The sequence below is a fragment of the Melopsittacus undulatus genome, chromosome 19, assembly GCF_012275295.1.
Source record: "Melopsittacus undulatus isolate bMelUnd1 chromosome 19, bMelUnd1.mat.Z, whole genome shotgun sequence".
NCBI classification, from domain to species: domain Eukaryota; kingdom Metazoa; phylum Chordata; class Aves; order Psittaciformes; family Psittaculidae; genus Melopsittacus; species Melopsittacus undulatus.
Genome location: NC_047545.1, coordinates 822,823 through 837,082, shown reverse-complemented (window position 1 = coordinate 837,082; position 14,260 = coordinate 822,823). Strand labels below are relative to the sequence as shown.

The window sequence follows — 14,260 nt, the reverse complement described above, 5'->3', positions numbered from 1 at the left end:
GAGGAGAATGGGACAGTGTGGCCAAAGGGTCCATGTCTACTGGTTGGGCTGTCTGGAGAGCACAAGCCAAGTCTTGCTCCCACTGAGAGCCCATGGCTGGGGTTGCCTGGCTGCTGCACCATCAACAGGCTGGGGGAAAGCTGGGAACAAAGTGGCTGAAATGGGAGAGATGGGCGGGATTTAAAACCAGAACAACACAAAACAACCGAAAAGGAGAGACTTTTGAGGCTTTTTTTTCCTCTGTCCCTGGTGTTGTTGTTGTCCATAAGAAAATTAAACCCCCATTTCCAGCCGAGGCCACTCGTTTTAAATTTCCTGGCTAAAGTGATGTAACAGCTGTGCGTGATGCAATGCCATGTGGAATGCATCATTCAGGAAACCAACAACAAAACTGCCTTTCTGGCCAAACGCTCAGCACGTCCCCTTCCCCCAGCCCCGGTTCAGGGGGTCCAGCACCCCCAGAAGTCTGCCCTGGGCATCCCTGAGGCTGCTGCAGGACCTGGCTCTGGGTGCCTGGTGCCTGCAGGAGGACAGCAAGGGGCAATGGGGGTCAATGGGGAGCGCAGTGGGAGGCAGGACCTGGCTCTGTGCTGGCTGAGCTGTGGGTCTTTTCTTAATTAAAGCATTTCTCATCTTCTACCGCCTTCAACCCCCCCCCCCCCCCCCCCCCCCCGGTTTTGCCCTTCCCTGGGGCCTCCCTGTGATGGCTGCAGCAGCCAAAAGGTGCTGATGGCTTCAGCCATGCCCCATGTACCCCCAGCCATGGCTGGAGGGATGTGGGGGGCTCCTTGTCTAACCCCCCTGCATGGCTGCGAAGTCTGGCAGGGCTTATCCTCACCTTGGCTCCCCACTGCTGCAGGGAACAATAAACCCTCTGGGATGTCCATGGCTGTCCCTCTGTCCTGTTCCACCCCTCCAGCATCACCACTTCCCTGTGCCCAGTGCCAACTCTGCTCCTTTGGGAATCCAACCTGCTTTGAAACGGGGCTGGCCAGAAAGGGAAGAAAAAGAGGAGAAAGGGGAAAAGGGGGGAGGGGGGGGGGGGGGGGGGTGGGAGAGGATAGGAAAAAAACCCAAACCCAAAACCAAACAAAACAAGGTTGCAGTGGGAAATCAGAAGTCAGAGCTGAGGCATTTCGGCAGCCGGGGCTGGAATGTCTGACTCACACTGTGACTAAATGCAAATATGAACTCAAACGTGCTCCTTAAAGCTGCTGGGATGCAGCACGAAGCCCCAAGCTCCCATCACCCTCCTCACCCTGGGACCCCTGGCAAGGTGCCCTCATGGCACAGTAGCTCTGGGGACAGCACAGAATCATCATGGAATGGTTTGGGTTGGAAGGGACCTGAAAGCTCATCCAGTTCCAGCCCCTGCTGTGGGCAGGGACACCTCTCATCTCATTTCAGTCTCCCCTCTGGCAGGTTAAAGCCATTCTTGTTCCAACAGGCCCTTTTTAAAAGTCCCTTGGTTGTTGCATATACCGCAGCCAACATCCTTCAGCTTTTCCTCCAGGGCTACTCACTGTCCCCTTCCCAGGGTTCTTTCCCATCCCATCCCTAAACTCCAGCAGCTCCAGCCCTGGCACTGGATGAGCTTTAAGGTCCCTTCCAACCCGAACCATCCCATGATTCTATGATTCTTCCCAGGTGACGTTTTAAAGAGCTATCAAGTGAGCCCCCATACAGTCCCCATGGGGGAAGCAGCTCCCTGGGTACCATGGAGATCCCGGGAGCAGCATCTTCCCCCCCACCCCGCACCGGTGAACCAGGTGCCCCATGGCACGTTACCCAAGCTGCCAGGGCTTGGCCGGGCGGCACCTTTGATTCAAAGCACCCGCCGACTGGCTTCCAAGTGCCGGCTCCAGCTTGGAAGTTAAACAGGGCAGATAAACAGGCGGAAAGATGTGAGGATCTGCTTATAAACCATGGACGTTGCAGCACGATGCGCACTGTGCTGCGGGCCCCGCCGAGGCTTGGCGGCAGGTGCCACGGCCCGGGGCCTCACAGCGCTGTCGGGGGTCGCGACGTCCCCAGCACCGTGGAGGGGTCCCGCAGGCCCCACGCCGGGTGCGGGCTCCTGGAGCGCCGCAGGACCGGGAGCAGCTCCCGCATCCCGGGGCCGCCCCGTCGGGGAAGCGGCGGAGGTGCAGCCGCCCACCGGCCACCGCCGCGTTCGGTGGGCGGGGACGGGAAAGGAGCGCGTTCTGATTGGTGTCGCCATCTGCCACTCAGAGCGGAGGAGCCCTCCCATTGGACGGCACTCCGCGACCTTAGCAGTCCATCACCGGAGCTCCCGTGTCATCACTGCCCTCTCGCCCCTCCCCTCAAAGGCACGTTTGTACGATCTCCTCCGCCAGAAAATATAGTCCCGCGTTTCGGGGGTGCCTCCTCCCCACCCCACCCTCTGCGCTGCCACAGTGACCCGTCCCTCCTCGGTACCAGCCGCCCGCCATTCCCCCGACGGCAGCGGGGTATGTGTGTGTGTGAGACAGCTCCCCTCCATCACCTGCGGGTGGCGGAAGGATACTGCGCGGAGGGAGGTGAGCCGCCCCTCAGGGGCGGGGCGTGCGGCTGTGAGGCGAAGGGGCGGTGCGAGGGGCGGTAGCTCCGCTCCGCCGCCGCCGCGGGGGGAAGCATGCGGAGGCAGCGGGGCCGGCGAGCGCAGCAGCGGGAGGCGGAGCGGCGGTGGCAGCAGCAGCGTTAGGGCCCGGGGCGGGGCGCGGGGCGGGCCGGGGCGATCGCGCCGCTTCTTCGCGATATTCTATCCGCCGGCGGTGCGAGAACAATAGGATCCGCCGCCCGCCGGCCCTGGGCGCCGCGGCCGCCGCCCCCAGCACAGCACGGCCCGGCCCGGCCCGGCCTGGCCTGCCGTAAGCGCGGGACCTTCATGCGCTTCCCCTGCCCCGCACGCACGGGGGGCGCGCGCCTGCCCCGGAACAGGTAAAAAAAACCCCAAACCCCAATTAAATAATAATAAAAAAATACATTAATAACAATTATAATAAAGTGATAAAATCCGGACGCGCTTCCCCCGGTCCCGGAGCCGCTGAGGGGATGGGACTTCACCCGCTGATTCCTTCGCCATTCCCTTCCCGGCAGGGCTGCCCCGGCTCCATTGTCCCCCAGTAAAGTTTGCCTGGGCCGGGCAGCGGGGGCCCCTGGGGTCCCCACAGGCGGAGGGGGGTGTCTGGAAGTGTGTGTGTGTGTGCGGGGGTCGGGGCTCCCCCTTCCCACGTTGCTCTGTGTGTACGGGTCGGTCTCCGGTCGTTCAGCGAACTTCAGCTCCCCCCCCCCCCTTCCATCCAGCTCCGGTCTGGGGGGCTGCAAAAGTTGCGGGAGCAACCGGGGGGTGCTCCGGGCTCCCCCCGCTGTGGGGAGCGGGGCTGTGGGGGCTGCTCGGGGCTCGCTGCGGGATAGGGGCGGCCGCTGGGACATCCCCCCCCCGCCGCCTTCCCAACCCCACCTCAGGCCAGGCCGCGCTTGGAGCTGAGGGGGGAACAAGGCGGCCGGGCCTTTGTCCGAGCCGAGAAGGTGCCGCTGGGCCCCGCTGGAGGAAACCCGAGCGGGACGGGGGGAGAGGAGCGGCCGACATCTGCTGCGCGTTAGCCCGGCCGCGGCGGGGCCTGGCCGGGGCTTTGTGCGCCCGGGCCGGAGGTAAAAACGAGGGGCGGGGAGAAAGTGTATATATGTGTGTGTATATCTGTATATCTATATCTACTATAGCTATCGATATATCTAGCTATATAAATACCGGCCTGAATATACGGTGTGAGGGAGTATTGTTGGAAGTTTGGTGAGCTCGGCCCCGGCTGCTGCTCGCCCCGGGGGGTGTGCGGGGATCTAACAAGGACATGGGGGTGTCCCCCGGCCGCTCAGCACCGGGGCTGGGGTTGTGTGTAAGATGCTTTAAAAGCTATTTGACTGTGGATGACACTGAAAAGAACCGAAAAGTAAGATAAAATACTCCCTCTCCCCCCCCCCCCGGGTGGGTTTTATAGTGGCAAACGGGATTTCTACACGCGGGGCTAAGTTTGCTGCGTTGGTTTAGGAACGTCATTGAAATGTGGTGGAGCCACAAACGCTTTGGGTAGGGGGAGTTTTCTGCTTTTTCCTTAAAGCTTATGATTGAGGAGTTAAATTTATTGGCCAGCTGCTCTTTGTAGCTATGAATGAGGTCCTAAAACATCCCCCCCCTCCCAAAAGGAATCTTTTGTCTCATCCAAGCCTCCCTCCCGAAGAACTATTTTTTTATCATTGGCCCGAAAGCTCAAAATCTTTCTTGAAGAAAAAAAAACCCCAACCAATAAACCAAAAAATCAGTAAAATTAGGCAGAATATTTCCCTATCTTGCCAGGCTGCTTGGAGGCCTCTTTTTTTTTGCCAAATCCTTCTGAAAATAAACTTTTTTTTCCCCCTTTTATTATTCTTCGCAGTCGGTTTTGGGGGAGCAGAGAGGTTCAGCTCTCAGCCCCCAACTTTAGCCCCTGAGCAAGCAGCTGCAGGTGCTCAGCCACCCGAAGGAAAGAGGCCCAAGATCAGATCTTTTTCTTTTGGCTTTTTAAGCAAAACTAAGCACGGACAAGGGGGGGGGGGGGAAAGGAGGAGAGAGCCGAGCCAGACAAGCCCCTGAGTGATAACTTGCCTGAACCTTTTGATAAATGACTTGACTCTCCCTCTCTCCTCCTTATTCCCCCCCCCCCCTTCATTCGCCACACGCCAGGAACAGAATTGGCCCCGAACTAATGGAATTGGCAGCAAAAAAACTAACATACAAGTGTGTGTCTGCTCAATGGAGCGCTTGTTCGTGCCTCTGGGTGCTGTGCGAGGGCTCCGGCTGGCTGCTGCAGCCGCGCAAAGGGGTTTTCTTTGCTCGCCCCTTTCTTTCCTGCTCCGTCCTTTTAAAATATTCATCAATGGGGTGGGTAGTTTGCTGTAGTCATTAAAATCTCTCCTTCCCCTCCCCCTCGCTTGCTCTAGGACTGCCACTGTTGAGTCTGTGGGAGTATGAATCAGCAGCAGCAGAGAATGGCTGCAGTTGGGACAGACAAAGAGCTCAGTGACCTGCTGGACTTCAGTATGGTGAGTGAGGAGGGGCGGGGGGGGGCGGCTGGAAAGGCCCCGGGGTTTGCGGGTGTGGAGTGTTTTGGAGCTGCAGAAGGGAGGAAATGTGAGCCTGTAAATTGGACATGATGGGTTTCAGATGTGCGGTGTTTGTGTGCGTGCACATGTGCTGCAACTTGTTTATTTTCAAGTTAAGGCAAAGCCTCTGCCCCTCTTCTCTCCCCCCCTCCCCATCCCTTCCCCTCGAACATGGATTGTTTCCTTGCAGGGAGCACAGAGGTGGGTTGGGGTTTGTTGGGTTTTTTTTTGTTGTTTTGGATCATTTTGGGGTTTGGGTTTTTTTTTATTTGGATGGGAAAGTCTGGAGAAATACAAGGGAGTTGTGTGTTCTCTGTTTAAATGCTCACTGCAGAATGGGCTGGCTGACTCTTTCTGAAGCCCTGCAAAGATGCAACTCCAGTAGCTGATTAATCAAGCTAGTTTTCCTCTCCCCAGTATTAAACATTTGCTCCCACAGGTTATTTTGTCACAGTTTGAAACGTGTCCAAGCTCTCCAGCACATTATTTTTGCAGGAGTTGAACACTTGTGTTCCCCACACTCTGCTCTTCTCTATCCTGGAAACCTTTAGTTGCATTTAGGAGCTGTTTATTTTCAATGGCAGGGGACCTAAGGCTTCCCCCAGCAGGAAGAGCAGCTCGGAGGGAGAAGTCCCTTCTAGTTGTGGCAGAGTGAGGGTTAGTCCCCAGCACATCCGTCTGTGCTGCCGTCCAGGACTGGCTATGTGCCACTCCATGTACGCTCAGCACTTGCTGCACCGGTGCTGGCTGTTGTTGGCAGGTGACTTGTGAAGGGGAGAGCTTGTGTTCAAAGGAAATGAACTTTCTGTTGGATTCCTCTGCCCTGTGCTGCACCCTCATGGCACTTGGAGCGTGTGTCTTGCTTTTTAGATAAGCAGATGTGCTGCTAAGATAGGAAAAACAGCTCCACAAAGAGCTTGCAGTCCAAAAAGCCAACTGTGTGCTGGGCTGCATCCGCAGAGCGTGAGCAGCAGGGCAAGGGAGGGGATTCACCCCCTCTGCTGCACTCTGGTTAGCCCCCCCCCCCCCCGCGGTACTGCCTCCAGTTGTGGGGCAACAGCACAAGAGGGACATGGAGCTGTTGGAGCGAGTCCAGAGGAGGCCATGGAGATGGTGTGAGGGCTGGAGCAGCTCTGCTCTGGAGCCAGGCTGAGAGAGCTGGGCTGGGGCAGCCTGGACAAGAGAAGGCTCCTGAAGGGGAGACCTGAGAGCAGCTCCAGTGCCTAAAGGGGCTGCAGGAAACCTGGAGAGGGGCTTGGGACAAGGGATGTAGGGACAGGCCAAGGGAAATGGCTTGAACCTGCCCAAGAGAGGGGAGCCTGAGCTGAGCTCTTAGGCAGAAGGTGTTTGCTGTGAGGGTGCTGAGGCGCTGGCACAGGGTGCCCAGAGAAGCTGTGGCTGCCCCATCCCTGGCAGTGCTCAAGGCCAGGTTGGACACAGGGGCTTGGAGCAGCTGCTCCAGTGGAAGGGGTCCCTGCCAGTGGCAGGGATTGGAGCTGGAGGAGCTTTAAGGTCCCTTCCTAACCCAAAGCAATCTGGGTTTCTAGCAGTAACCTTGAGTGGTACCTCTGTGACACGGGGCTGTTCCGGCTCACCCAGATGATGGCCCTGCTGGGGTGATTTTTTTGTTCCTTGGAGAAGAGGCTAAAGGTTCAGAAAGTGGAGTCAGAATGAGGGGCAGCTGCTGTCCTGATACCTCCTATTCCTGTGCCGAGTGCCACACCTGTGCACTCAGGATTAGCAATGGGAAATAAACACTTTTATACAGCTGGGGCTTGTATTTGTCCTCTCAGGACTCTGTTCTGGGTACGGGGGTCTCATTCCCCAAAGAACAATTCTCCTGCAGGAGGAGAGGCCCCATTCTCCCCGGTTCATGCTCCTGTTGGGGGGCTGGTTCTGTTAAATGACCAGTGATGTATTTTCACATGAGTACATTTTATAGTTGGTAGGGGAACTGCAATGCCCACATGTGTTTAAAGACAGGAATCTGTTCAGTGCTCACCATGGAGCAGTGTTTGTGGTTATTTGTCCTTCTCTCATCTCAGAGGTCCTGGGGCTTTGGAGAAGTGCTGGAGCTTTCCATCTCCTGCACCCAAGAGCAGCAGGTTTTGAACTGCACTTTGGTTTAGTAACCCATCAGCTGCTCTCTGGCCAGGGCTGTAATGGCTCCTACTTCGCTTTTTCTTCCCCCCTTAGAAAGAAATCAAATCCCACTCAGTGTTTAGAGCTTAAAAAACCCAAGACCTGCTTTTCAAATTGAACAAACCATCCTCATTTGCATGCTCAGAGCTGTGTTCCCTGGAGGGCTCCTGACCTGCTCTCTTTGTACACGAATGTTTTTGTTCTTGGAGATGAATCTACACCAAGTGGGTTGAATTTGGGTTCAAGTCCAGTGCTGTCACACTGGTGTAACCCTGGCAATGACCAGAGCCTGCTCTGTGTCCGTATCTGTTGGTGCGTTCAGCAGCAGCACTGGGGGCAGCTGCTCGCAGGATCATGGCCTGCAAATGTCATTTGCCAGCAAATGATTCGAAGCCATTCCCTCCAGAATACGTTGGCCAATGGGCTCCAACGCAGTCTGGATTTGAGCCAGATCTGTTTCACAAACCCTCATCTCTGCACACCCTTCTCCTGAGTTTGCATAAAGGGAATATTAACATTTCTCCTGAAGGATGAGTAGCTGAAGCAGAAAGCTTCCTAGCTAGATGGTCTTCAGCCTGGCATCACAAGCTCGCTGTGCTCTGCGAGAGGCTGTCAAAGAGGCTATGCTATGGGTTGCTCTCCCTCTTGGCTTTTTGACCACAAAGCTTGCTCATTCAAGTATATTTATATTCTTATTTGAATAGGATAGGTTTGAATAGCCAGGTTTAAAAAACAAAACCCAAAAAAACAGAGTTTGGTATTAGAATAGCCAGGTTGGACCAGGTTGGAGCAATGTGTTCCAGTGGAAGGTGTCCCTGCCCATGGCAGGGGATTGGAACTGGATGAGCTTTAAGGTCCCTTCTAACCCAAACCAAACTGTGATTCAGTGAATAAGCAGGAGTGGAACATCCATTTATTAATCCTCTCCAGGAGAGGAGATGGGAGCGAAGGCTAGACAGAGATTTGCAGCAGGTGGAAGCATTTGCTTCAGATCAGTATTTTAAATTCTTCTAGGGAAAGTGTGTTCAACCCCAGTAACCTGAGGTCCAGTTCTGTGCTAGGCTTTGCTGTGCACTGGGTGAATTTTAAGGTCTGGCCCTAATGGGATAGCAGAGTGTGGTGGGAGTTTACAGGGTCAGTAAATGGCAGGGTTGTGTGAGATGCTATAAATTGGGCCTTGCAGTCCTGAAAAAGAAAGACTCGTGCCTTCTGTAAGAAGTAAACACCTGGGGTAGTTATTGATCTGCAAAATGCTTGCCCAAAGCTTTGTGCTTAATGTAATTTTGAACTAAGAGTGAAAATCAAAGGAATCTGTAAGGTGCACCTAAGTGAGCCAGAGGCAACCACCCAGCTCTGCAGTCTAATGGCTGCTTTGGGGTGTGCACAGCAGCGTGCTTGTGTCTACCTCAGAACAAATTGCCCTTTATAATTGCCCCAAAGTACAGGTAATTTATAAGCTTTCTTTCACCACTGCCTCCTGGCAGTAGTCCAGGACGGGCTTGCAAATCTGGAGGAGAGCTTTCGAGAAAGCATCCTGCCTGTAGATTCGGGTTGCCAGCTTAACCTGTTCATTAGGCTTGGGTTTTGGTGTGTTACTCTTCGCCCTGTGGTTGCCAGGCTTTGCAGCTCAGCCTGACGGGCACAGGCTGCGTGTGGCTAGAGCTGTGCTTGGCTGTGAGGACTCATGCTGTGGTCAGCTGTACCAGTATGGTACTGCAGTCATGCATCCAGCTCTGGGGCAACAGCACAAGAGGGACATGGAGCTACTGAAGAGAGTCCAGAGGAGGCAGTGGAGATGCTGTGAGGGCTGGAGCAGCTCTGCTCTGGAGCCAGGCTGAGAGAGCTGGGCTGGGGCAGCCTGGACAAGAGAAGGCTCCTGAAGGGGAGACCTGAGAGCAGCTCCAGTGCCTAAAGGGGCTGCAGGAAACCTGGAGAGGGGCTTGAGACAAGGGCCTGTAGGGACAGGCCAAGGGGAATGGCTTGAACCTGCCTGAGGGGAGACTGAGCTGAGCTCTAAGGCAGAAGCTGTTCCCTGTGAGGGTGCTGAGGCGCTGGCACAGGGTGCCCAGAGAAGCTGTGGCTGCCCCATCCCTGGCAGTGCTCAAGGCCAGGTTGGACACAGGGGCTTGGAGCAGCTGCTCCAGTGGAAGGTGTCCCTGCCCATGGCAGGGGTTGGAGCTGGATTAGTTTTAAGGTCACTTCCAACCCAAACCAGACTGTGACTCTTACAACTCGCTATGGTTAGCCTGTGCCTCATCTTGGCTTTTCCATGCTGCCAGCATTGGTGTGCTGGGGGAAGGTGCAGGCAGGTATCCCAGCTGGGCTGGTGTGTTTGTAGGGCAGGGGCACTCCATGCCATGGGGAGAGCCAGGATGGAGCAGCCAGGAGGCACACAGGCAGGGCTGGGGTCCTGTCCATGCCGCAGAGCATGCCTGCCAAGCTCCATAGAGGCAGGCGGCTGCGTGCCAGCCTGGGTCTCTGGCAGAAGTGAAATGCTGTTAACAGCCATGATTATTAGCAGAGTATTAACCATATGCTGTGGGGATGCTGGTTGTCAGGGTGGGTTCCTAGCTCGACGAGTTGTTGCAGGCTGGGCAGGGGCTTGAGCAGTCACACAGGACCTGCCTGTCTGATGTCTCTGCAAGCGACTGCTCTCATTGAGTGCCAGCCTCCGTGGCTCCAACCAGTGAACTGGGGGTGAAAGCCAAGCTGTTACTGGCAAGCAGGGCTTCAGCAAGCTCCTTCTGCCTGCACCGCTGCTGCTTCTGATGTGCTGGAGAATGCTGAAGCTGTGCCCCACGATAGAACTCACTTCTGTTTAGTGTGAGGCAGTTGTGAAGTTTGACCTCGCAGTGGATGTTTGGGGCTGTAGGCAAGAAGGTCCATGTTAAATGAACACGTATGAAGTAGGCTGTTGGCAGTGTTTATTGAGTCACATTCCCTCCTCCCCCCATATGAAAAGCTGGATACTTTCCATGCTGTAAAATGGATTTCAGGTTTTGAGTTGAGGCCTGAGGCTGGTCCAGGTTGGAGGTCATGAGGTGGAAGAGTGGGCAAAGTGAAAGAGCTGTTTTCACATTTGAAAGCACTGAGGCACTGGTAGAGCTGCACAGTAAGCAAGAGATGCTTCTTGATATTGTTACTTGTGTCTGGCAAATTCCCTTTCTTCCTTATGAGCTTCCTGTTGGAAGTGTGGGGTCTCTCAGCTGTAACCTCTCCAGTGGTGGACGGTTGGATCTTCCTATGCACTGGATTTGCATCTCTTAACCTGGGGTAAATGGAGGGAGAAGAAATTCTTCTGGGAAGAGTGGAAACTGAGCTACAAGGGTCTGCAGAAGTTGGCAGCTGTCAGGGAGGCTGGAGATGGGACTTGAGAAACCAAATACATCAACTTAAGATGGGCGATTTTACATAACCCTTTAAATCTCCATTATTCAAATTCAACAAAGGCCAAGTAATGACCCAATTACAGCTCTTCAGATGCTTATGCCCGGGTCCCTCCTCAATGCCTGGGTCCCTCTGTGCCAGCTCCAGTTCCTCCCCTCCCTCCCCCTCCCCACGTTTATTTTCAAAGCAGCACTTAAAAGCAGAAAGGAAATTTGCAGTGGGTGGGTGAACTTTGCCTGTGAGTGCAGGAGCTCCGTGTATGACTGGTGTGGGGCTCCTGAAGGCAGCACACCCTGACGGCTTCACCCACGCCACACTGGAAAAACAGCCTGGCAGCACCAAAACACTACCCGGAGCTGGCGAGTGATGTGTGTATGGAGGGGGAACCCCGGGGCTCCCCCTCGCCCACATCCCCCTGCTTTAGCATCCCCACTTGCCTTGGTGTGGGAAGGGGTCTGTGCCTCCACAGTCCCGAGGGAGGGAGAGCAGGAAGGGGTTGCATCAGTCTCGAAACCTGCCTTTGAGCAGGCAGAGGTGGGGAGGGAACCCCAGCAGCATCCCCAGTGTGGGGGTGTGCTGGGGATTGCCCAAGGCCGGGGGGGGGACACACAACCCACCACCTCTTTTGCAGAAGTAGGAAGCACTCACTGCACAATGGAACAAGGTTGTTCATTTGCTCCACTCGTGTTTGCTGCTCAAACCTTGGGTTTTTTTTTAGCATCAGAGAGCATTTGACAGAAATGCTCTGAAAAAGAGGCAGCAGTGCTTTTCTTTTGCCTTTTTGTTGTTGTTGTTGTTGTTGTCATCGTTGATTTTTGCTGCTTGGTACCATTATGTTCATGCATCTCATTCTTTCCCTGCTTGCTTGTGCAGAAATGCCTCTTGCTGTTGGGGAAGGGGGTTTCTAACCACTTAATTGGATCCCAGTCTAGTTTGGGTTGAGAGGGACCTTAAAGCTCCTCCAGCTCCAACCCCTGCCAGGGCAGGGACCCCTTCCACTGGAGCAGCTGCTCCAAGCCCCTGTGTCCAACCTGGCCTTGAGCACTGCCAGGGATGGGGCAGCCACAGCTTCTCTGGGCACCCTGTGCCAGCACCTCAGCACCCTCCCAGGGAACAGCTTCTGCCTCAGAGCTCAGCTCAGTCTCCCCTCTCTTGGGCAGGTTCAAGCCATTCCCCTTGGCCTGTCCCTACAGGCCCTTGTCCCAAGCCCCTCTCCAGGTTTCTTGTTGGTCCGTTTGGCACTGGGAGCTGCTCTAAGGTCTCTGGGCATCCTGTGCCACCATCTCACCACCCTCATAGCTCACAACGTTTTCCCTTACTCCTCTTCCCTACCTCAGGAGCAGGGAGTGTGCACCAGCTGGGTGGGCTCAGCCCTGGGACAGCCATTTTTAGTCATTTTGTATCTGTTTGCAAAAAGCAACTTGTCTTGCAAGGGCAGGGAATGGGGAAGGGAGGCCAGGACAAACCTGCGGCCTTGCAGAAGGAAGCAGCCTGCGAGTCTTTGGTGCTGCCATGCTTTGGTTTTGTTTTCTGGCCCGGTTTCCTGAGGAAACACGATGTATTTGATGGTGTGGCTGCTCACCCATCCCAAGTGCCTCTGGAGCCCACCCCGGGTGGGCAGCAGCCTCCTAGGGGTGCAGCAGGACCCTCCCCATGGTGCATGTTCAGAGGCTCTGATGCAAGGCTGCGTGTAGGAGGGTGCAGGGAAAGGTGGGTTATGGAGCTGCAGGAGGGCTGGTGTCTGCAGGCTGGGGCTTGGTTGTTTGCAGAGGCTGCTACTTCAACACTGTTCACACCTTGTTTAAATACCCATCTATCTCTAATGTGTGCGATCCCAAATCTGTGCTCTTGGCTTTGAATGGCCCTCGGTTCCTTAACTGCTCTCTTTGCATCCCTGCCACATTTCACTGTTGTTTTTTGGGCTGCTTTTTCTTTTCCCTCCTCAGCATTTGTGAAAACAAAGCTGGGCAGACTGTTTCGCACAGAGGAATGTTTCTGACCGCAGCCAGACATCAGCTATGTCAGGGCATGAAACGCTGCCTTTCTGTAGGCTCTTGTGCCATGACATTGTGTAATCTTCAAAGCATTAAACTTTTGAGTAGCTCAGAAATTGCAAAGCTAAAAATAATAAAAATTCAAATGCTTTGGTGGTGAAAGTATCTTGGGTAGTAAAAGGATATTAAAATGTTAATTCCCTAAGCGTTTTCCCACCAGTTGTTTTATTGGCTGGAGCTCCATTTGTGTGGAGAAGAATGAGTTTTCTGCAGCGTGCAGGTGCATATAAATTTTTAAATAACAGCTTCTGAAGCCTCCCAACATAGATGACAAATATTTATACAGGTATTTTGGAGGAAGCTCCCTGGCAGGAGGAGATCCGTTGTGATACTGAAGCTGCAGCAGTAGAGCAAGCAAGTCACTGCAGTGACCAATACCGTAAAATACCCTGGTCTTTGTGAGTTAAATAGATTTGCCCTTGGTGCAGCTTCTCCCACTAGACCCCAGGGCTGTGTTGGGTCATGGCTCTGCTGGAGCCCCCAGAGCACCAGGGGTGGGAACTGCTTTGTGAGGCTGGGGGGGCTCTTTCTGCTGGGCTGCACCCCCAGAGCCTGAGCAGCAGGTGGAGGGAGGGGATTCTCCCCCTCTGCTTTGGTCTGGGGGGGCTGCACCCCCTGCAGTCCTGATCCAGCTCTGGGGCAGCAGCACAAGAGGGACCTGGAGCTGCTGGAGCGAGGCCAGAGGAGGCCATGGAGCTGCTGCGAGGGCTGGAGCAGCTCTGCTCTGGAGCCAGGCTGAGAGAGCTGGGCTGGGGCAGCCTGGACAAGAGAAGGCTCCTGAAGGGGAGACCTGAGAGCAGCTCCAGTGCCTAAAGGGGCTGCAGGAAACCTGGAGAGGGGCTTGGGACAAGGGATGTAGGGACAGGACAAGGGGAATGGCTTGAACCTGCCCAAGAGAGGGGAGACTGAGCTGAGCTCTGAGGCAGAAGCTGTTCCCTGTGAGGGTGCTGAGGCACTGGCACAGGGTGCTCAGAGAAGCTGTGGCTGCCCCATCCCTGGCAGTGCTCAAGGCCAGGTTGGACACAGGGGCTTGGAGCAGCTGCTCCAGTGGAAGGGGTCCCTGCCCGTGGCAGGGGTTGGAGCTGGAGGAGCTTTAAGGTCCCTTCCAACAGAAACCAGGCTGGGATTCTATGATTCCCTCTGGAGCTGGTGTGAGGCTTCCTGCACCAAGTTTGAGCATCGCTGCTGTGTCTTAGTCACCTCTGCCTGTACCAGCCAGATCCCCCAAACAACCCAGGTCCTCCCTGGTCACACTGCTAGTGATGGGCCCAGGGAACACAGGAGACACAGGGTGAGACTTGGACCACTGAGGGTGCTGGGGTGTTCAAGGTTAGAACAAGCTTTGCTGGGTGTTCTGGTCTCAGGGGGATGCTGTCATGTCCTGCTATCTTTTTGTGAATGGAATCACCCTTTCTCCATGGCCCCATGGACACCTTAGAATGTGGATCATGGGGAATGAGTTAGGGATGAAACTTGGTTTTGAACGCAGCCATGCTGCTTCTTGGACGGTTTTTGGTTGCACCTAAGGAACCAGACAC

The 14,260-nt window shown here is 55.1% G+C and overlaps 1 protein-coding gene across 11 annotated transcripts in view; it reads left to right on the top strand.

Moving 5' to 3' along the window:
* Window positions 1–2,807: 2,807 nt before the first annotated feature.
* The window catches only part of TCF3 (transcription factor 3), a 68,970-nt gene continuing 57,517 nt past the window's right edge, over window positions 2,808–14,260 (top strand). For 6 of the 11 annotated variants that reach the window (XR_004550403.1, XR_004550402.1, XM_034070965.1 and 3 more), the window contains exons 1-2: window positions 2,808–2,940; window positions 4,978–5,079. Coding sequence is in view for 9 of the 11 variants with exons in the window: in XM_034070965.1 (XP_033926856.1) it covers window positions 5,005–5,079 (75 nt within the window). In the remaining 2 variants the exon portion in view is untranslated. The remainder of the gene's footprint in view (window positions 2,941–4,977; window positions 5,080–14,260) is intronic. The other 5 variants (XM_034070972.1, XM_034070969.1, XM_034070968.1 and 2 more) reach the window with 1 other exon arrangement.